Source organism: Betta splendens, chromosome 9 (genome assembly GCF_900634795.4).
Source record: "Betta splendens chromosome 9, fBetSpl5.4, whole genome shotgun sequence".
Lineage (NCBI taxonomy): Eukaryota > Metazoa > Chordata > Actinopteri > Anabantiformes > Osphronemidae > Betta > Betta splendens.
This window is the reverse complement of record NC_040889.2, coordinates 30,345,883-30,367,070: the sequence shown is the minus strand read 5'-3', so window position 1 is coordinate 30,367,070 and position 21,188 is coordinate 30,345,883. Positions and strand designations below refer to the sequence as shown.

At 50.4% G+C, this 21,188-nt stretch overlaps 3 protein-coding genes across 4 annotated transcripts; 1 reads left to right on the top strand and 2 right to left on the bottom strand.

Annotated features, from left to right (window-relative positions):
* Positions 1–2,069: 2,069 nt before the first annotated feature.
* Positions 2,070–12,058, bottom strand: LOC114862886 (chromaffin granule amine transporter). 2 transcript variants are annotated; one of them, XM_041072415.2, is made up of 18 exons: positions 11,854–12,058; positions 10,424–10,559; positions 9,907–10,019; positions 9,347–9,522; positions 7,500–7,624; positions 7,373–7,431; positions 7,218–7,301; positions 7,057–7,149; positions 6,893–6,982; positions 6,761–6,804; positions 6,296–6,356; positions 5,908–6,003; positions 5,680–5,758; positions 4,292–4,343; positions 4,067–4,130; positions 3,884–4,003; positions 3,352–3,485; positions 2,070–2,353 (listed from the first exon to the last, which is right to left on the bottom strand). In XM_041072415.2, exons 1-18 carry the CDS (start codon positions 12,056–12,058, stop codon positions 2,243–2,245), a joined length of 1,842 nt encoding a protein of 613 aa, XP_040928349.1. In that variant the 3' UTR covers positions 2,070–2,242. The 2 variants fall into 2 exon arrangements, with proteins under 2 accessions (XP_040928349.1, XP_055367853.1); XM_055511878.1 differs by lacking the exon at positions 3,352–3,485.
* Positions 12,059–12,161: 103 nt separating this feature from the next.
* Positions 12,162–13,898, top strand: LOC114863019 (dickkopf-related protein 4-like). Its single transcript, XM_029163832.3, has 4 exons — positions 12,162–12,303; positions 12,709–12,819; positions 13,385–13,490; positions 13,615–13,898. The coding sequence occupies exons 1-4, from the start codon at positions 12,190–12,192 to the stop codon at positions 13,896–13,898; spliced, it is 615 nt and encodes a 204-aa protein (XP_029019665.1). The 5' UTR covers positions 12,162–12,189.
* Positions 13,899–18,866: 4,968 nt separating this feature from the next.
* ppiaa (peptidylprolyl isomerase Aa (cyclophilin A)) lies at positions 18,867–21,101 on the bottom strand. Its single transcript, XM_029161874.1, has 4 exons — positions 20,941–21,101; positions 19,882–20,001; positions 19,596–19,768; positions 18,867–19,201 (listed from the first exon to the last, which is right to left on the bottom strand). The coding sequence occupies exons 1-4, from the start codon at positions 21,007–21,009 to the stop codon at positions 19,069–19,071; spliced, it is 495 nt and encodes a 164-aa protein (XP_029017707.1). The 5' UTR covers positions 21,010–21,101; the 3' UTR covers positions 18,867–19,068.
* Positions 21,102–21,188: the final 87 nt, after the last annotated feature.

Sequence of the window (21,188 nt, the reverse complement as noted above, 5' to 3'; positions counted from 1 at the left end):
ATGAGATGTCAAAGTGCGTAACCATGAACATCAGACGCACACTTTAGTCGTTTGTGATTATATTAACAGCAAATTAAAAGAAGCAGTTTAATATCATAAATCAGCCTCAGTAACTCACTACCTTCAACTCGTTCACACAGACACAACCACATTAGAGCTTTGATGGCTGCACATAGATTAGTGCATATCCTACCTTTAAGTGTGTGTGTAGGTTGATCACAAAATGCCATTCAGAGCCCAGATTTTCATTTTCTGTCAAAGCTAAATTTGAACTAGTCACATTAATGGAGCAGCGGTTTAACTGCTTCAAGGAACTCTGCTTCAAGGCGTGATGTAATGTGATGAAGCCAGCGAGAAGGAGCAATAACCGTCAAGAGACAAAGGGAGACACAGCTGCTGACCTAGTAGAGGATCCAGGGAGGGCCAGGCAGAGACATCCATAAACCACACTCAGTCTAAGCAACATGTCAACACATAAAACTGATACATGACAAACAAAAACAGATGAATGATGAAAAAAACCACCAACCATAAACTATTTGATAACTGTATAGGTATAGATAGACACATTTTTTGTCATACCTGCATTGATCAGAGGATGGTTACACTGGCACCATAGGTGAGGTAGTCCATGATCCACTCCATCAGATGGAGGTCCACACCAGCCTCCTGTGTTAAGAAGCACCAGCTGGATGGTGTTGAAGGCACTGGAGAAATCAAAGAACATGATCCTGACAGAGCTGCTGGGCTTCTCCAGGTGAGAAAGAGCTTGATGTAGGAGGAAGATGATGGCGTCGTCTACTCCTATGCCGTGTCGGTAGATGGACTGCAGCGGGTCCAGGTAGGTTTCCACTGCAGAGCGACTGAACACAGGGAGGATGCTTGGATCCGCAGCTGCCCATCACAGACACCAAACTTTGAGTCCAATGATACCTGTAGGTGAGGACAGAGTAGAGGAGAGAGAGAGCGAGAGAGAGAGAGAGAGAGAGAGAGAGAGAGAGAGCTATAAGCTTTATCAAAACGGAAGGTTTTAAGTCCGTTGTCTATGTTATAGAAATGAGGACATTTCTTGTGGGGTTAGGGAGTATTTTGTAGCAGGTAAATGTCAATATGTGTCTGCACCTTTTTAAAAGTATTAGCGACAGGTGATATCGCGGGGTTACATAGGAGGAAGTGGGTTGGAAAATAGGAGAGTGGGAGAAGTGAAGGAGAGGCAGGAAGGCTAAAGCTGGGAACGAGAATGTGCAGTGTAATTCAGTGATACATGTTTGAGCGCTCAATAAAGGAGCGAGTTAAGACCACTTACTCTGTGAGTTATTGTCTCCGACGAGAGAGAACCCACGATCAATGCATCAAGAGGAGAGAACGATGGAGACAGTAGTGTTCATATAAGTTCGTCACAGTTACATCAGCCGAGGGTTAAAGGTTCATTTTAGCTGAAGTTTATGTTGAGGTTACTGTCATTTTTACATTGTCAGATAATACTAATATATCAGTGTTTGAGGTTCCCTGGCTTCCTCATGAGGGAACTATTCACTTCCTGTTTACCTTTCTATCTGTCAATGCTTCATTTGTCCTGCTGTCATTTTTCCTGAAAAAGAAAAAACAGCCCGGGAAATTAAAGGGCAGATAAGAAGCATGAACAATGAGCTCAGTGTGAGCACAGCTGCAAACACACACAGCTAATGAGGTGTAGTCCAGGTTACAGCAGCATTTGATGCTTACACATGTGAAAGGCTTAAGAATTAATGAATAATGATTAAGACGAGTTTTTCAAACTTAAATAAAATATTTTTAATTAGTTTCACATTCCCTTAAAATCATTAAATGGTTCATAGTTTGAAAGTAAATGTTAACTTTATTCAATGAAACAGCACATGAAGGTACAGAAAGCATGTTCAGGGTCATTTTGTCAGGTGGCTTTAAGTACTACAATACCCAAAATCCATCATTAGAAAGGTGATTAACTGCTAAATGTTGTTTATTTCCATTGACACATCACTCAGACATTAACTATTAGTAGTAGGTTACATCAAATTATGCTGACAACACAGAGAACTACAAGTCAACCTTCTCATGAGCCCAGAGCCGACCGGCCTGCAGTGGGTCAGTCAGGGAAGTGCTTTGAGTTTAAATGAGGGAAGCTTCCGCCTCAGGAACAGTAAACGCCTGTGAGTGTTGATCCTCTCCGACTGATGACAGGACGTCTGGGGTGTAGGTGAACCGTGATGTGCAGCATGTGTCACTCCTCTGTTTCCTCCTCTTCGCTGTAGTCGCTCAGAGGAAAGTTGCATCTCTGATTGTGTGTGTTGTAGCTTTTCCTGTGCATCACACACTCCTGGTCGACGATTGCCTGCAACACACATCAGGTGGTTCCTGTATGCCTGCTTTTCTGCCTGCCTGCCTGCCTGCCTGCCTGTCTGCCTGCCTGCCTGTCTTTCTGCCTGCCTGTCTGTCTGTCTCTCTTTCTGCCTGCCTTTCTTTCTTTCTGTCTGTCTGTCTGTCTGCATGCCTGTTTTTCTGTCTGTCTTTCTGCCTGCCTGTCTGATTGTCTGTCTTCCTGCCTGCCTGTCTTTCTGCCTGTCTGCCTGCCTGCCTGTCTTTCTGCCTGCCCGTCTGTCTGTCTGTCTGCCTGCCTGCCTGCCTACCTGCCTGTCTTTCTGCCTGCCTGCCTGCCTGCCTGCCTGCCTGCCTGCCTGCCTGTCTGCCTGCCTGCCTGTTTTTGCCTGCCTGTCTGTCTGTCTCTCTTTCTGCCTGCCTGCCTGTCTTTCTGCTTGCCTGCCTGCCCTTCTTTCTGCCTGTCTACCTTCCTGCCTGCCTGTCTGTCTGCCTTCTGGGTCTTAGGCTAACGTCCTGAACTCACTAATATTAGTCACATATGTTAGCGTCCACTTTAGATCCAGTGTAACACATGTTAGTTTTCAGCATCCCAGTCACACAATATAATAAACATACCTGTGTGTCTGCCTGCCTGTCTGTCTGTCTGCCTGCCTGTCTTTCTGTCTGTCTGTCTGTCTGCCTGCCTGTTTTTCTATCTGTCTTTCTGCCTGCCTGTCTGATTGTCTGTCTTCCTGCCTGCCTGTCTTTCTGCCTGCCTGTCTGTCTGTCTGTCTTTCTGCCTGCCTGCCTGTCTTTCTGCCTGCCTGCCTGCCCTTCTTTCTGCCTGTCTATCTTCCTGCCTGCCTGCCTGTCTGCCTTCTGGGTCTTATGCTAACGTCCTGAACTCACTAATATTAGTCACATATGTTAGCGTCCACTTTAGATCCAGTGTAACACATGTTAGTTTTCAGCATCCCAGTCACACAATATAATAAACAGACAGGAAACATCAGCTGTGACATCACCACCTACCATCTTCTCCTCTCGCACAGCAGGGTTTCGTAACAGGAAGCAGAGCGGAGCATAGACAATGTTAATGACCCCGATCATAACCATGAGAAAGGGAAAACCCACGGCCTGGACCAGAGCGCCCCCTGTGGACGGCCCTGGAACAACGAAGAGATGCTGCTGTCAACACTTCCCCTCATTTGGTCCTGTATTGTGAAGTTCACACTTCACCTGTGGTTGCCATGGATACCTGAGCATGTTTTTACTGGTCATTAATTTATCTAAATAGGAGAAAGTTCCACTGACACCAAGGGGACATGGAGGAATGACTGGATTCCCTGAATGCTGTGAATCCACAAGCTCAGAATGTGCTGAATTAAAGAAACTGTAGCAGGCGACTCGCACAACAAGCTGCGTGTGATCCATTTTCCATAACGCGTACGTGGGGTCACTGGCTACGGCCTGGACAGGTCACCCACCGCACCACCCAACAAAACAGCATATTGAACTGAATAAAAAGTACACAACAGGTGTTGAAGTGACGTGTGAGCGTTACCGATAGCGAAGCCCAAACACAAGGCCACGTCGGCGATGGCGTAGACGCTGCCGTAGACGGAGGCGTGGCGGATGTCCACCAGGTAACCCATGATGGCCATCATGGACGAGTCCACCATGCCTGACACCAACAGCCCATCAGTACCACGCCAGTCGCTGAGCTTGTGTGTCTGCCGTTACTCACCTATAGCGAAACCAAGACCCCCGTTTGGTCCAATCAGGCCGTAAATGCTGGTGGCAAATGGAACCTGACGAACCCCAGCAAACAACACGTGACGATGAAGATGGAGAGAATCGAAACTAGACGTTTATTTGGCAGTGTCACCACAGCTCCACCCTCCAAAATGAGCTACAAACAAGTTGTGCACATAGTTGTGTTACTTACGCTAAGTGATCAGGTCGTACTTACACACAACAGACTGACACCAACAATGAACATCCCCAACATGGAGCAGAGCCACCTGCAGAGAGAGATGCTGTCAGAGCCCTGCAGGTTCACCACACACACACACACACACACACACGCCCGCGCTCACTCGCGCACACACACACACGCACGCACGCACGCACACACACAAACACACACACACACGCACGTACACACACACACGCACGCGCTCACTCGCGCACACACACACGCATGCATGCTCACACATGTGCACATACACACACACACGCACGCACACACACACAAACACGCACACACACACACACGCACGTACACACACACACGCATGCACACACAAACACGCACACACACACACACACACGCACGTACACACACACACACATGCACACACATGCACACACACACACACGCACGCACGCACACACGCATGCACACGCACGCACACACAAACACGCACACACACACACACACACGCACGTACACACACACACGCACGCGCTCACTCGCGCACACACACACACACACGCACGCACGCACACACACAAACACACACACACACGCACGTACACACACACACGCACGCGCTCACTCGCGCACACACACACGCATGCATGCTCACACATGTGCACATACACACACACACGCACGCACACACACAACACGCACACACACACACACGCACGTACACACACACACGCACGCACACACAAACACGCACACACACACACACACACACACGCACGTACACACACACACACATGCACACACATGCACACACACACACACGCACGCACACACACGCATGCACACGCACGCACACACAAACACGCACACACACACACACGCACACGCACGTACACACACACACGCACGCGCTCACTCGCGCACACACACACGCACGCACACACACAAACACACACACACGCGCACGTACACACACACGCATGCGCTCACTCGCGCACACACGCACGTACACACACACACGCACGCGCTCACTCGCGCACACACACACGCATGCATGTTCACACATGTGCACATACACACACACACGCACGCACACACAAACACGCACACACACACACGCACGTACACACACACACATGCACACACATGCACACACACACACACGCACGCATACGCACACACACGCACGCACACACAAACACGCACACACACACACACACACACGCACGTACACACACACACACATGCACACACATGCACACACACGCACGCACGCACACACACACACGCACGCATACGCACACACACGCACGCACGCACACACACGAACACACACGCACTTACACACACATACGCACGCACACACACACAAACGCATACACACACCGACGCACACGCACACAAACGCGCACACACACACTGACCGTCCCATCTTATTAGCCAAGACTCCAAACAGGTTGGTTCCTATCAGGTAGGACACGCTGGCAGGGAGGAAGGCCATGCCTGCAACAAGGAGGCAGCGCGTGTGCTCAGAGCAGCCGACCAATGTGAGCAGAGCCTGAGGGTTAACGTCTAATATCAAGTTCTTAAAAGTGGACAGAATGCCAGGCCTCGCCCTCACGCCCGCTAGCGCCTGTCTAAGTGGATCGTACCCAGCTGCCATCTGGGGGAGCACATGGTCTGCATCATCCAGATGGGCAGCGTCGGCTCCAGGATAGCGACGCCCATGTTGGCAAAACACAAGGACCCTGCAGAAAAACATGCACAAACAATTACACTATTACGTAAATAGTGTAAACAACCTGTGTGATCAGAGCTCATGATACAGTGGCTCCTGGAACCTAAACAGGCCTGAATGTGAGCGTAATACTTAAATACACAGGACGTTTAGGCCTCACAACCTGCTGTAATCCCACACAGGAGCCTTCACACAGTAGCAGAAGGGACGCTGGTGTCTATCAGTTCAGTGTTGGAGTAAAGTCACGTGCAAATTCCTCAAAAACGAGTGACGATCGGCGGGTAACACACATCGGTTCTTACCTGCACTGATGAGGATGTACGGATCCTTGAGAAGCGTCAGCAACGGAGTCCCCTCCACACTCTGAAACAAAGACGGCATCATCAAAGCAGATGAGAGACTTAACCTGGCCACAGTCTGTTTGTTCTTCACTTTAATGTGACTGAGCAAGTGTTCATTTTACAGCCAAAGAGGCTGAAGCAATTGAGGTCAGACTATAAGATCAGGATCATCTGATCCTGTGGAGCTCCTCACTTAACCTCATGTCAAGTCGTCTTTTACATCATTTACACAACGAACAAAATTAGAGGACTTCAACCAATCAGCAGAAGCTTTTAGGTTTGTGATGAAGGTGATCTGACGCAGCCACTTAACAGCTAAAGTTAAAACATTTAATGAAACATCAATGAAACTGGTTGTCCTTGTCATATTTATATAGCATGTCTTCAGCCATGAAGGATTCAGAGCTGTTTATTCAGAGGACTCACTTCAGGAGAAATCTTTGACGGCTGCAGGATGCACAGCTGTAACGCTGGAATGCAGAAACACCAGGATCAGTACTTCAGTACGAAACCACGGTGGAACGACGGCACGAGGAGGAGCAGCCGCTCTGAGATTACCTCCATCAAACACGGCCAAGAAGGCCAGGATAAGGAAGGGGGCGCTCTTCCCCACAAAGTCGTACATCACGCTGCCAAACGGGGCTCCAACTGCAACGCGAGCAACAACACAACGTGACACGCGTGACACTGAGCGCGTGACAGCGCGTGACAGCGCGTCTCACCCAGCACGCCCATGGCCAGGCCTCCCAGCGCCACCCCCATGGCCACGCCCCGCTGCTCGTCGTCCGTGTAGACGCTGGCCAACATGCCCAGACCTGCACACAGCAAAGCACCGTCAGCTCCGTCCGCACCGGGTCCCAGAACCTGCGGGGCCGAGACGGACCTGCCACCGAGGAGAAGGACGAGCCGATTCCCTGCAGAGAGCGAGCCAGGAACAGCAGCGCGTAGGTTCCTGAGAAGGCAAACACTGAAACACAAGCCCGGTTAGAGACGGGCCGGACCCGGCCGGGCCACCGTGCGTCCGTGTGCGCCGCTTACTGATGGTCGACACGAACATGATGACGAAGCCAGCAAACATGGGGATGTGATAGCCCACCCTGCACACACACAGACAACCATGGTACCAGATCCCACGTGAGCCGAGCTCGGCCACAAATCAACCTACCTGTTAGTGAGCGGACCCACAAACGGGTTCACCAGCAGCTGGACCACAGCTTTAGACGCAAACAACAAACCCACACGAACGTTCTCCTGCTCCAGAAACACACTGTCCTGAAGGCAGGAGGAGTCCTGCGGGAGGACAGAGGAGGAAGGAGGCGAGAAGGGGGGGGCAGGAGGAGGAAAGAAGAGGAGGGAAGGGGAGGAGAGAGGAGAGTGAGGAAGGAGGGAGAAAGGGGGAGGCAGGAGGAGGAAAGAAGAGGAGGGAGGGGAGGAGAGAGGAGAGTGAGGAAGGAGGTGAGAAAGGGGGAGGCAGGAGGAGGAAAGAAGAGGAGGAGAGGAGAGGAGAGGAGAGGAGAGGAGAGGAGAGGAGAGGAGAGGAGAGGAGAGGAGAGGAGAGGAGAGGAGAGGAGGAGGGAGGCAGCAGGAGGAAAGAAGAAGAGAGGAGAGGAGAGGAGAGGAGAGGAGAGGAGAGGAGAGGAGAGGAGAGGAGAGGAGAGGAGAGGAGAGGAGAGGAGAGGAGAGGAGAGGAGAGGAGAGGAGAGGAAGGAGGCGAGAAGGGGGGAGGCAGGAGGAGGAAAGAAGAGGAGGGAGGGGAGGAGAGAGGAGAGTGAGGAAGGAGGCGAGAAGGGGGGAGGCAGGAAGGAGGAAAGAAGAGGAGGGAGGGGAGGAGAGAGAGCAGAGGAAGGAGGCGAGAAGGGGGGAGGCAGGAGGAGGAAAGAAGAGGAGGGGGGGGAGACGAGAGGAGGGTAAAGGAAGGAGGCGAGAAGGGGGGAGGCAGGAGGAGGAAAGAAGAGGAGGGAGAGGAGGAGAGAGGAGAGAGGAAGGAGGAAGAAGGAGGAGGAGGGGGAAGGAGGAGGAAAGAAGAGGAGGGAGGGGGAGGAGAGAGGAGAGGGAGGAAGGAGGAGAGAAGGAGGAGAAAGGAGGAGGAGAAGAGAGAAAGAAGAGAGGGGAGGGGAGGAGGACCGAGGAACGGAGAGGAAGGAGGAGAGAAGGGGGGAGGCAGGAGGAGGAAAGAAGAGGAGGGAGGGGAGGAGAGGAGAGAGGAGGGGAGAGAAGAGGAAGGAGGCGAGAAGGGGGGAGGCAGGAGGGGGAAAGAAGAGGAGGGAGAGGAAGAGAGAGGAGAGAAGAGGAAGGAGGCGAGAAGGGGGGAGGCAGGAGGGGGAAAGAAGAGGAGGGAGGGGAGGAGAGAGAGAGGAGGAGGAGGAGAGAGGGGGGAGAAAGGGGGGGGAGACAGGAGGAGGACAGAAGAGGAGGGAGGGGAGGAGAGGAGGGTAGAGGAAGGAGGCGAGAAGGGGGGAGGCAGGAGGAGGAAAGAAGAGGAGGGAGGGGAGGAGAGGAGAGAGGAGGGGAGAGGAGAGGAAGGAGGCGAGAAGGGGGGAGGCAGGAGGAAGGAAAAGAAGAGGAGGGAGGGGAGGAGGAGAGGAGGAGAGTGAGGAAGGAGGCGAGAAGGGGGGAGGCAGGAGGGGGAAAGAAGAGGAGGGAGGGGAGGAGAGGAGAGAGGAGGGGAGAGAAGAGGAAGGAGGCGAGAAGGGGGGAGGCAGGAGGGGGAAAGAAGAGGAGGGAGAGGAGGAGAGAAGTAGAGGAGGAAGAAGGAGGAGGACAGAGGACCGCAGATGAAGAGGGAGGAGAGAAGAGGAGAAGGGAGGAGGAGGAAAGGGGAAAGAATAGGTGGAGGGAGGCAAAGGACAGGGGACAGAAGGAGAAGAGAATAGGATGGAGGACAGAAGAAGAGGAGGAGGAAAGAAACAACAAAAGCAGACAAACGGTAATTTTGGAGCCCATCACACATAGGAAGGAACAAAACAGCGTTAAGGCACCAGTGAAAGCGAGGGGAGGATGGGCTCGGCTCACTTCGGTTCTGTTGACCCGCTGCTCTATGGCCAGGCCACTCGGGCCCGTGGGCTCCGTCTGGACCTCCTGTAGGCCAAAGGTGGCATTTGAGCGGGGGGAGGAGGACGGCACCGGCTGGGCCTGGGGCTCCGGACTGGGATGCTCCATGGAGTAGAGGAAGGTCGGGACAATGGGCACTGGGGGAGAAGGAGGCCACACGGTATCAGTGTGTCTGGACGGGTCCGGACCAAAGAGACCTGTCTCCAGCTGTAACTGGGACCTGGACAAACGGATCAGCTGAGCAGAGGAGACAGCACTGATCTGAGACCGCAGGCTTTAAAGGTCGAGGCGCGGGAATCTAACAGCTGCCGACAGCGCCGACCTTCAGGTTTACATTGGACCTGCCTCACTCTGTGATGGTTCCTCTGATCCGTTGACTGCATTAGAACCTGAAGCTGTGGTTTCTGCTACTAGACGTCAGCAGCAGCATCAGTGACCCTGGAAATGTTCTGACAAATCCAAATTGCTGCAGAGCCTGGACCAGTTCAGCTCCAGGTCCGGATCTGGGGGCGTTTACTCACCGACCACAGTGAGCAACATGTTGTCCAGCAGCAGAGCCACACACACCACCACCAGGACCAGTCTGGGAGACCCTCGACCCTGATGGAGCCAGGCCATGGAAGCAGCCGAGGTTCTGACCCACGCAGGAAACAAGAAGGTTTGGTGGAGATGAGCGTCTGCTTCCAGCTGCCTCCATCTTTGAGTTGCTTCATATCACAGCTCATCTTTGATAAGCAGCACCACACACTCCAGACGTTAGACCAAGGATGACGTTGGTCTTTGGTCACAAAAACCTTCCAGAGACTCAGTTTATGAATGTTAATGATTTTTACGCTAAACACATTTTTTACTGTCTGATTTGGTTTCTGGTTTCTTTGTTACTGAGTAAAAAAACTGAAGCATGAGACACAGCAAACATTTGTGTTTCCAGATTTGTTTTGTAAGTGTGTGTCATCTGCTGCTGCTGATTTAGACACACACACATACACGCACACACACACGCACTATTTCACACTCCAGACGTGTTGTGAGTCCTACCTGGACGACGCCGCGCCGCTGCTGCTCTTCCTCCGTGCGCCGACGGCGTCTTTATGTGAGACCGGGGGGTGCACGCAGGGGGAGGAGGCTGATGCTTCCTCAGATAAAGCGGACGCACGCCCAGCCGTCCTCTGACCTGTGTAATTGTGAGCATCTGCTGTCCTTTTATTGAAGCCTGGAAAGACCTGCAGGCTGCAGACCTTATCGCACGCGGCTGTTTGTCCAGTCTGCACGCGAACAAACAACCACCAAGACTCAGTTCAAAAAAGATCTGTGAAACCTAAATTATCATTGTCTTGCTTTACGCCTGTCGAGCAGCTGAAGTGATCGGGCCCTGGCCACGGTTAGCGCTTTGGGCTCCTGACGCGCAGGTTGTGGCTTCAATCCCTGTGTAAACCTGGCGTAAAAACTTGCCAAATTAACTATCTTTTACTGTGGCGACGCGTGACAGAATGGGCCGAAAGGAGGAGCAGCTGAAATCTGTGGTTTCTGGTTCCAGGCTGCCTCTCAGTGCCACGTCAGAGGAAACACAGGGAGGAGCCTCAGTTCTGAGTCCAACGGTAGCAGGAACAGGTAGAGGAGAGAAGAGACACAAAGTTAATCACACGCAGCATGATGGGCTCTGTTCTACAGGAGCCTCCATCACTCATGTCAGCCTGAAGTATCAGGAGTGTGACTGGAGTTCATCACAGTGGTAAGAATGAAGCATCCAGCTGTGATCACATCTGGAGGCATTAGCGTTAAAGTCAGGCTATGATCCAGTGAGAAGACGATGTACGGAGCAGCTGTCGTCCTCACTGAGGTTCCGGACGGGTCAAGTCAGCTGGTTTCAGTGCTGGGTTCAGCAGTTAGTGAAGAACTCAGCGACTCAAATCAGCTGTTACTAATTTTCACTTTCATTATATTTTATGATATGACTGGTAACTGATGAACGTAACTGGTGCCTATTACAGATGACCATCAATGACAGTTGGTAATAATGGGGATTTTAGCTTCGCCACATAAATGGAGGCTGCTTTCAGGTAGTGTAACAGCAGAACCAGGCCTGCTGGTTGAGTGGCTAAGATGAAAGACAGATATAGAGAGAAACCTCTCCTTTTATCCTGATAACGTGGCCGCGGATCCACTGCAGTGACGCGGTTTAGTTGTAAGTCCTAATACTTTAGCTTAATACCTGATGAAACGGAAACGGAAGCCATGCTTCTCATCTTAACGTCTGTTTACTGGAACAGAGCCTGAGCAGAGCTCGTGTTAATTAGCTTTAATCACCTGTAAACACTCACACATCCGCCGCCTGACACACAGCTCTGCTCTAATGAGCCCAGCGCTTCCAACCACATGAAGTACGGCGCACACACTGCAGCCCCTCACACTGGCTCCAGGTGTGTTCTAATCTCTGGTGGTGTCATGTATCAAACGTCCTGCCTCACCTGAGGCCACAGGGCTTCCAGGAAGGAAACCAAGACGCCGCTGTCTCCGCCGACTGATGCGGTCGAGCTTCAAATGCACCTTCAAGACTTCAGAGGAAAAGCAGGTGAAAGAGGACAGATCAGAGGGGAGGGGAGGAATATAAGAGCAGCACCTGAAGCCAGCAGCAGCACAGACGCGCTGACAAGTGTAGGTTTGCTTCACCATCGCCGGACTGCAACGCTCCAGCTCCTCTCACACAGCTACTCAAGCAACCAGAAGGACTTCAAGCGCTTCTTCGCCACTGGATCGAGGGTGAAGCTGCAGATCGAACCGTGGACGACTGACTCATTGATGACATGACGTGGGCCTGGAGAAGCGTCCTGTGTGCGTCTGTGGTTTGCGGTCTGGCTCTGGACTCCAACACCATCAGGTCGTCCAAAGAGACGGTGCAGCAGAGCTCCAAGCAGCTGGTAAGAGAGGAAGCAGCATGTTTCATGAATATCTCCATCTATTAAAGCAGTAGAAAGAGCAGCTTCCTATTCTACAAAGACCTCCTGAGGCACAAACAACCTCCACACAGAGAAACGGTTCCTCAAGCAGATAGTAGAGTACCACACACTGGTACCCTTCTGGTAGTAGTAATACTAGCAGTACACGATACAATACAAGGATTAGCAGAAGACAGTACTGATACCAAAACTGCAGCATCATCGTTCATCACCAGCAGCAGCCCGTGGTTAACCTGTTGTGGGAGACGGATGAGTGGGAGTAATACATGTAGTAGTCTGGTCAACAGTAGTCACTAGTGACCTCCAGACATAGTACTGACAGACTCTAAGCAGAGTACAAGTAACGTCAATCTCACCTGTTATCAGAATCGTTCCCATGGTTACCAGGGGGAGCGGGCCACCCGGCACCGAACGGAGATGAACTCCAACCGAAGGCCAACGCCTGCCTGCAGCACAGCTGAGTGTGACGTCCCTCAGGTCAGAGAAGCTGGAGACACAGACGGCTCAGAGCCCACCACTGTGTACTGCATCAGTACTACAACAATACTGCACCAATACCACACCAATGCTATAGACACTACACTAATACTACACCAATAGTTGAGTAGAGCTATGAGAATGAGCAGCATGTTAAAATGTGTCTGTCTGCCTGTCTGTATATCCATCTTCCTGCCTGCTGGTCTGTCTTTCTGTCTCTGTCTGTCTATGTGTCTGCCTGCCTGCCTATCAATTTTCCTGTCTGTCTGTCTGTCTGTCTGTCTGTCTGTCTGTCTGTCTGTCTGTCTTTCTGCCTGTCTGTATATCCGTCTGTCTGCCTGCCTGTCTATATATACGTCTTCCTGTCTGTCTGTCTGTATATACGTCTTCCTGTCTGTCTGTCTGTCTGTCTGTCTGTCTGTCTTTCTGCCTATCTGTCTTTCTGCCTGCCTGCCTGTCTGTCTTTCTGCCTGCCTGTCTGTCTGTCTGTCTGTCTTTCTGCCTGCCTGTCTGTCTCTCTGTCTGTCTGTCTGTCTGCCTGCCTGCCTGCCTGTCTGTCTAGCAGAGGGGGGCCTGCAGTAACCGAGCCCAGAGGAGGCCTTCAGCCCAGGACAGACAGGTGCACAATCACAGAGAGCAGAGAGACAGCACCAGCTTCAACAGGACCAAAGGTGAGTTCAGGAAAGCCTACAACTCCCAGAGTGCATTGCTGTTGAACACAGCTGTAGCGGTACTGAGCGATCTGACTGAAGGCTTTGACCCAGGGCTGAGAACTTGACTCTGTGTCTGCTTCAGCTGTGGAGATGTCGACCTGCGTCCGGTCCAGGGACTGCGCATCCGGCCTGTGCTGCGCTCGCTACCTGAGCCGTAAGGTGTGTCTGCGCGTTCCCAGCGAGGGAGAGGCCTGTCAGCTGCGCGGCGCCAACAAGGGGGACAGGAAGCTGGGGCGCTGCCCCTGCAGGGAGGGGCTGTCCTGCAGCGCCGCCGGCCGCAGACACTCGGGCCAGGGCGTGTGCCGGTCCCGACCAGAGCAGGTCCAGAGGAAGAAGAAGAGGCGCACGGCAGAGAACCACTGCTGACGCTGCATTCAGGTTCAGTCGGTAGAAAATGCTGCAGAGGTTTGAGATGAACTTGGGTCCTCAGGTGGAGCCGTCCAGACTGTCGGGCCGGGTCTTAAGTACAACACGTTTCATTAGTGCTGGTATGTTATTTCATTCTAGTGTCACACATAAAATAAAGGCTATGATTGTTTTACTCTGACTGCAGGAGACTCGTTCTGTCTGACGTTGTAGCGCAGTTCTCAAGCTGAAGCGTGAAAGACATATCACGTTCATTGGCCCAAATGGCGCTGAGCCGACATGTCAGAACCAAAACCACACACAGCGAAAACACGTGTGTGACGAGGTTCTGATCTGTTCATCACAACTTGCTGGAGCATCAGCTGGAGCACAGAGGTGAAAACAACAGCTTTGGCTCCAGGGAGCGAAGGATGAAGAGCCCCCCTAGAAACAGCGTCAGTACACTTCATGGAGGTAAAGCAGTAAACATGAAACCAGCAACGTTAAATGAAGTTCAGGTCTGTGCAGTGGAACTCCTCTTCACTATGGGGTGCCAAATGTAAAAGGAGCACCCATAACTAGTTTTCTCACATTTAACTAAATGACACAACATGTTTTCTCACATTTAGTTAAATGTGCAAAAGTCTAAATGTAAATGTTAAATGTAAATGTTAAATGTAAATGTTAAATGTAAATGTTAAATGTTAAATGTAAATGTTAAATGTTAAATGTAAATGTAAATGTTAAATGTTAAATGTAAATGTTAAATGTAAATGTTAAATGTAAATGTAAATGTAAATGTTAAATGTAAATGTAAATGTTAAATGTAAATGTTAAATGTTAAATGTTAAATGTAAATGTTAAATGTTAAATGTAAATGTTAAATGTAAATGTTAAATGTTGGCCGAGTGTAAAACTGAATATTCATGAATGGGCAAGTAGACTCCATCCCTACCCTCAAACAGCGCTGGTCTCAGATCAGAGACGCGAACTCAATCACCTCAAACAGTGCGCGCAAACCCCGCCCACATCTGATCTGGAAACTTTTGTTTTTAGCCTGGACGTAACTTCGGCTAGCTAGTATAGTTAGCCAACTAATTCTCCACCGGCGCCACAGAAATATTCTTTTTAAACCTACTTGACTCCTCATTAATGGTGTTTACGACAGAACGGCAGTTTGAAGCGGAGCCTCAGCCCGCACACCTGCCGTTACAGCCCGTTCAATCTCCCCCAACGGGAGGGAGTCGGAGCTGGCGGCCATGATGGCTTCGACTTCAGGCTTCTCTCCAGTATTTTGGTGCACCGATCCAGAGTCAGATGTGGGCGGAGCTATGCGTACTGTTTGACGTGTTTGAGTTCGCGTCTCTGATTTGAGACCAGCGCTGTTTGAGGGTAGGGATGGAGTCTACTTGCCCATTCATGAATATTCAGTTTACACTCGGCAAACATTTAACATTTACATTTAACATTTACATTTAACATTTAACATTTAACATTTAACATTTAACATTTACATTTAACATTTACATTTAACATTTAACATTTATATTTATATTTAACATTTACATTTAGACTTTTGCACATTTAACTAAATGTGAGAAAACATGTTGTGTCATTTAGTTAAATGTGAGAAAACTGGTTATAGGTGCTACTTTTACATTTGGCACCCCATACTTCACTGCTGTTTGACGTGCACGTAGTTGTGTTACTTGTGCCTCACACGCGTCACCTGTGTCACTCTCCACTACCTTCCTATTACCATTATTGGGAAGCAGGAACATCTTATATAATGTTTGCTGGTTTACTGGTACAAAGCGACAGTTAGCCGTTATCCCAGTCAACTTTGACGCGCTCAGTGTTTCTTAACCTGTGTCTCACCGAACCCTAGTTGTTCGGTGAGTCAGTGTGAGGGGACGTCAAGACACAAGACAGGCTGATTCGCGTAGACACGCCCCGCTTGGCGATCATTGGCTGCAGGTGATCCCGCTACATTGCTTGGCCAATCTGTGCTGCAGGGAGTTGGGTGTTGCCAGATATACGATAATTATCGTATTTATACCATAGTTTTGGGATCTGTACGATCTACGATATCGTAGAGGCAAAATACGATAGTTTTGACACTGCTGTTTGTCATGTTAAGAGTCGTTTTGATTGACGCGCATATCACGAGAAACTGTTTTTACTCGTAGCTGGTTGGCTCCTCCCCTCTGTCAATCACATTAGCAGCGCTGCTGATTGGTTCGATGAACTTGTCGCGTTTGAGTTCAGAACCGAAGCGAACTAATGAACCGAGCAGCTGCATCGGCCTGTCTGTGATTCGGACGCTACGTTCAGGGACGGATTCGATCTGTTGAATGAGGCCAAATCCTTTTTGTTTCAAGTGGTGTCGGACATTAGAGTGATAAAAACATAAAATAAAACAGTAAGTACTATTATTATTGTAACGATGTAGCCTGATGGAAAGTAGGTGATAGGTCAATTTTGGAATAAATAAGATAAGAAATTGAAACCATTTAAGTGTGGTAGTGTTACAAAAGGTCATGTAATTTGTGATTTCATGAATTGTATTGGTTTTGTTTGTTGAACACAGCGATGTTAATGCATTTCTATTTTGTGAACCAGTGAAACATATATCTATGTCTTAAATTAAAAAAAAAATAAAGAAGGGTTCAGTGAATGTGCATATGATACTGGTGGGTTCAGTGCCTCCAACAAGGTTAAGAACCACTGTTCTAGCTGAACCAGAAACATTCAATATGTAGCTCAACTGTTCGTGTCTGCGTCACTTTCCGAGCAACAGCGCCACCAAGCGATGGCCGCCACAACCAGTGCATTTGACAGCATCCAGCCTGCGCTGCTGGAAGAGAAACTGAAGGACATGCAGGTGGAGCCCCCCTGATCTCATGGATCATGGACCGCCTCACCAACCGCCCCCAGTACGTCCGCCTGCAGAACCGTGTCTGACACCGTGCTCTGCAGCACAGGAGCTCCACAGGGGACAGTCCTGTCTCCTTCCTCTTCACCCTCTACACCTCAGACTTTAGGTACAACCCAGAGTCCTGTTCTCCAGAACTTCTCTGATGACTCTGCTACTGTAGGACGTATCCAGGGTGATGTCACAGAGTACCAGGAAGTGGTGAACTGAGTCTGTGGGTCCAGTGTTTTACGCTGTATGTGTAATGTAGCAGACAGGAACAGACTGGACAAAGTGATCAGAAGGGCTGGTTCTGTTCTGGGGTGGAGCTGGACCCCTACATGCTGTAGCTGAGAGGAGGGATGCTGGTCCAACTCCTCTCTATAGACAACACCTCCACCCCCACACAGTGTGTGTCTGGACAGAGGAGCACCTTCAGCCACAGCTGATCAGATCAGTTTTTTTAATCTTGAATCATGTGACCAAGGAAATATCAGAAAATCTGATAGATTTCACAGCAGGGAAATTGCAACGGCAACAGGACAGAAAACAGAGAAACCATACAAACATACACTCATGAACAGAGCAAATAAAGTTTTGAGTTCTGATTGTAGAGTCTGACAGCAGCAGGTAGGAAAGATCTGCGATATCTCTCCTTCACACAGCGAGGGTGCATCAGTCTGTTACTGAGATGCTCTCCAGAGCAGACACTGGGTCCTCCAGTCTCCTAGATGGGGTTGATATGTGAACGGGAGGGGGTCGACTGAGGGTTTGACCAGAGAACGTAGGGAGTCCAGGATCAGCCTCTCAAAAGCCTCCATGATGTGAGAGGTCAGAGGCGTCTTATTCACTGGCACAATGCATGGCTTCTTCCACCCAAGAGGAACTCTCTCCAGCTGCAGGCTCAGGTTGCAGATGTGTTGGAGGACACCACACGCTGGGCAGCACAGACTTTCAGCACCCTTGGGCTGATTCCATCAGGTCCTGCAGCCTTTGTTGGATGAAGCTGTTCAGCTCCTTTCTCACCTGATCTGCTGTGATGGTGTGTGAGGTGGGGGTGGATGAGCCCTGTGGGTGGTGTGAAGGGGGGTCTATCGTGGGCAGCGGGGGTTTAGAGGCCCAACCTGGAATCTGTTGAAGAAGTTATAAAGTTCGTGGCCCTGTCCACAGACCCCTCAGTCACTGACTACTGGACCTGGAGCTGAGGGTCCTCATGCCCCTCCACACTTCCCTGGTGTTGTTGTTCTGAAGTCTGCATGACGTCACATGCCACGGCAGCGTTCGCAGAGGGGGGGCTGTAACCAGCGATGAGCATGGAAACTGGAAACTCCACACGTCCCCTCTCTGTCAAAGCACACAGCCCTAAACCTGTCAACGTAACGCTCGAGTCGGGGATGACGTCAAGCAGCCAGGTCTCCGTGAAACACTGTACTCAGCAAAGATTGTCTGCTCTTACTTCGTCCATTTTATTATCCAGTGACCTCACGTTGCCCATAATCAGCGAAGGGAAACATGGCTTGAATCTCACGCAGCGCCTTTCTTCAGTCTTCATTGCCTCCACTAGATCCCCTCATTTCTTCAGGGAAGCTTGACTTCCATACAATTCCATAGGATTTTTGCAGCCGTTCTGTGAAATCAGCTGATCCTGAGTGTAAACAAAGTTCGCGGGGTGTCGGGGCTGCTCCTGCGCAGTTTTTCAAGTCCGGAAAAGTATATTTCGAGGGGAAAAGACATCTGGAACAGCATGATCAGAGAGAGTGGGCGTTTTACACTAAGAATGTCACAATCAGTAGGTAAACAAGAAAAAACACATCAAACAGCGCTTAACACGAAGTGCAGCATGGCTGGCGCCTGCAGATTGTATGGAAACATACGCGCACACTAACATTGTAATGTCTGACAGCACATTCAACACCTGCAACGTAACTCCCAAGAAGACTGATAAAGCTGCTAAGTATTCAGATCTAAAAACCTATGGTATGAATAGTCAAGTGGTTTTAACGACAGTTCTAATGAGATCACCACAAGAGTCAATAATGAAACTGACAAAAATTTCAGCAAAAACAAACCACACCTCCAAGGCATCTGTTCAGTTTTATTTCTCATTCAACTTTTTGATTTAACAAACAGTTTGGATTTTAGGTTGAAAAAAAGTTAATGCAAAAAAAACTTCCAAAAAGGCAAAGTCAAATGCAGCAACATGATTTCAACAAGAACTGAATAAAGGTCAGGATCTCCAACAGGAATGTTAGCTGGACACAGGGCAGGCGCAGTAGCTCAGAGCTTTCCACAGGCTGCGATTACGACCCGCTTTGAAGTTTTTCCGCTCTGGGAGCCGCACTTCTCCATTGCCTTCAACACATCCATGCCTTCGACCACTTGACCGAACACAACATGCTTCCCGTCCAACCTGCAACACAGTAATGGGGTCAACGTCAGGGATTTCTAGCATGCTGGAAAACATCCTGACAGCACAGTCAACATAGCAATGAACACGACCTTAAATGTTGGAGGGGTTGCCAACTCTCAACCATAACCTAGAGACAAACCTCAGCCAGTGTAGAAACTGCTTAATTGATCTTGAACGAACGCAGCAGTTACACAATCACTTCATCCTGACAGCTTCCTGCCAGGATGAGGCTGAACACCTTAGTGCTACACAGCTTAGTGTGATGAGCAATTAAACCTGTCCATGTGATCATTTCCTCTACAGACTCAAAGCAGACTTCGTGTCTAGAGAAAATGGCACTGCATTGAACATTAACACAACTGCCCGTACTGGACATAAGGATGTCTCTGCTCACCATGCAGTTTTTTCTGTGCAGAGAAAGAACTGGGATCCATTTGTGTTGGGCCCAGCATTGGCCATGGACAGGATGCCAGGACCAGTGTGCTTCAGGGTGAAGTTCTCGTCAGCAAACTTTGTACCGTAGATGGACTTCCCTCCGGTTCCATTGTGGTTGGTAAAGTCGCCGCCCTGTGCAGTAAAGCATGACAAATCTTTGGATGACCAGTGAACATACCCACGGCTAACAGGAGCTGCAACGGCATTGCCTCCATTCTCCACTTTGAACAGGTGCTGTTTCTTACTTGGCACATGAAACCTGGGATGATACGGTGGAAGCAGGAACCCCTGTATCCGAAGCCCTTCTCATTAGTGCACAGGGCAGCAAAGTTTGCCGCAGTTTTGGGCACCACATCAGGACGAAGCTGCAGAAATTAAACAAGAGCTGTAGCATCAGTGAATTCAAAGTGCATCAGGCAGACCTCGGCAGAACCCTTAGTGTTCCTTTGCGGTTCTAGTCACCTGCAACAGCGACTCCAGAGACGCGGATGCCACAGGCCGGTCCTCGCCTTAACGGCGCGCGCCTTTTAATGGAGTACGCCGGCAAGCAGCGCTTGTGCAACAACCGGAAACGCCAAGCTGCACCCATGAGCACAAAATGGCTGCTGCCCGCTGCTAACTCGCCCCAAATACAACACGGGCGCCATTAGACTTGCTGCAGCCACTTACGTAACGGTGGGCTTATTCGTCAGGGCAACAAAGCACTAAAGGCATCTCGGAGCATCCGACCATCTCGCTACATCCGCATTTTCGCCATATACCCGCCCTCCCCTCCCCCACGGCCGCGCCAGCGCCGTGGAACGTTCCAGAGAAGCGAACACAGAAACCGGTGCCGTTCGCTGCAACATGAGCGGCCTCGTGGTTGAGACCTCGACCCAACCCCCTGACTGTTGGTTTAAAACGCGAAAGGCCCGGACGCCGGTGCCGACAAGTTGTGAGCATTAGCCCGGGCCTCTGGTTGAAGCCGGCTCCGATGAGCACCGCAGGCCTCCCCGGTGCCTCGCCTTTGGCTCCATCGCACGGGAAAGGCTGCAACTTCGAGTCCTGCACGAGCCGAGCGTCGGTGCGCAGCGCGCGGGCCGCCCGCAGATCGCGTTACACGGGCACGCGATGACGGTGTCTAACCGAACCCTTTATTCTGAACTGGTTCCATAGCGGCAGATTCCGCAATCAGGCCGCTAACATCGTGCAGCACCAGTCAAAAACGTGCACATGGCTCCGTCAGCGCCCCGGTTCGTGCACAAAACGACTCAAACCCACAAACAGGAGACACGAAACGCGCCCGCAGCCTGAAACAGACGTACCTGCATCACAATCCGGCCCAGGGGTTTATCGTCAGCGGTGATATCGAAGTAGACTTTGAGCTCGGCCATTTCAGCAGGATGAAGTGAACACAGAAAAGGATTCTGCCAAAAAAGACACTCTGGGCCCCAAGGAACCAAGAAAGATGGAGGAATGTGGATTAATTTTATATAAGGCGACGGAGGGCGGTGTACAAGGATAACGAGCCAATCGCTAACATCGAGTTATGTGATTGGCATTTGGCACAACG

Coding starts and splice junctions, on each gene's coding strand:
- LOC114862886 (XM_041072415.2), bottom strand. CDS start 12,058: ATGGTGAAGCAAACCTACACTTGTCAGCGCGTCTGTGCTGCTGCTGGC. Junction 10,020..10,423: donor AGCGGCGCGGCGTCGTCCAG/GTAGGACTCACA, acceptor TGCGTGGGTCAG/AACCTCGGCTGCTTCCATGG. Junction 6,357..6,760: donor CGTCAAAGATTTCTCCTGAA/GTGAGTCCTCTG, acceptor TCTTTGTTTCAG/AGTGTGGAGGGGACTCCGTT.
- LOC114863019 (XM_029163832.3), top strand. CDS start 12,190: ATGACGTGGGCCTGGAGAAGCGTCCTGTGTGCGTCTGTGGTTTGCGGT. Junction 12,304..12,708: donor AGCAGAGCTCCAAGCAGCTG/GTAAGAGAGGAA, acceptor ACCTGTTATCAG/AATCGTTCCCATGGTTACCA. Junction 13,491..13,614: donor CAGCTTCAACAGGACCAAAG/GTGAGTTCAGGA, acceptor TGTCTGCTTCAG/CTGTGGAGATGTCGACCTGC.
- ppiaa (XM_029161874.1), bottom strand. CDS start 21,009: ATGGCCGAGCTCAAAGTCTACTTCGATATCACCGCTGACGATAAACCC. Junction 19,769..19,881: donor TCCCAGGTTTCATGTGCCAA/GTAAGAAACAGC, acceptor TTTACTGCACAG/GGCGGCGACTTTACCAACCA. Junction 19,202..19,595: donor TGCACAGAAAAAACTGCATG/GTGAGCAGAGAC, acceptor ACTGTGTTGCAG/GTTGGACGGGAAGCATGTTG.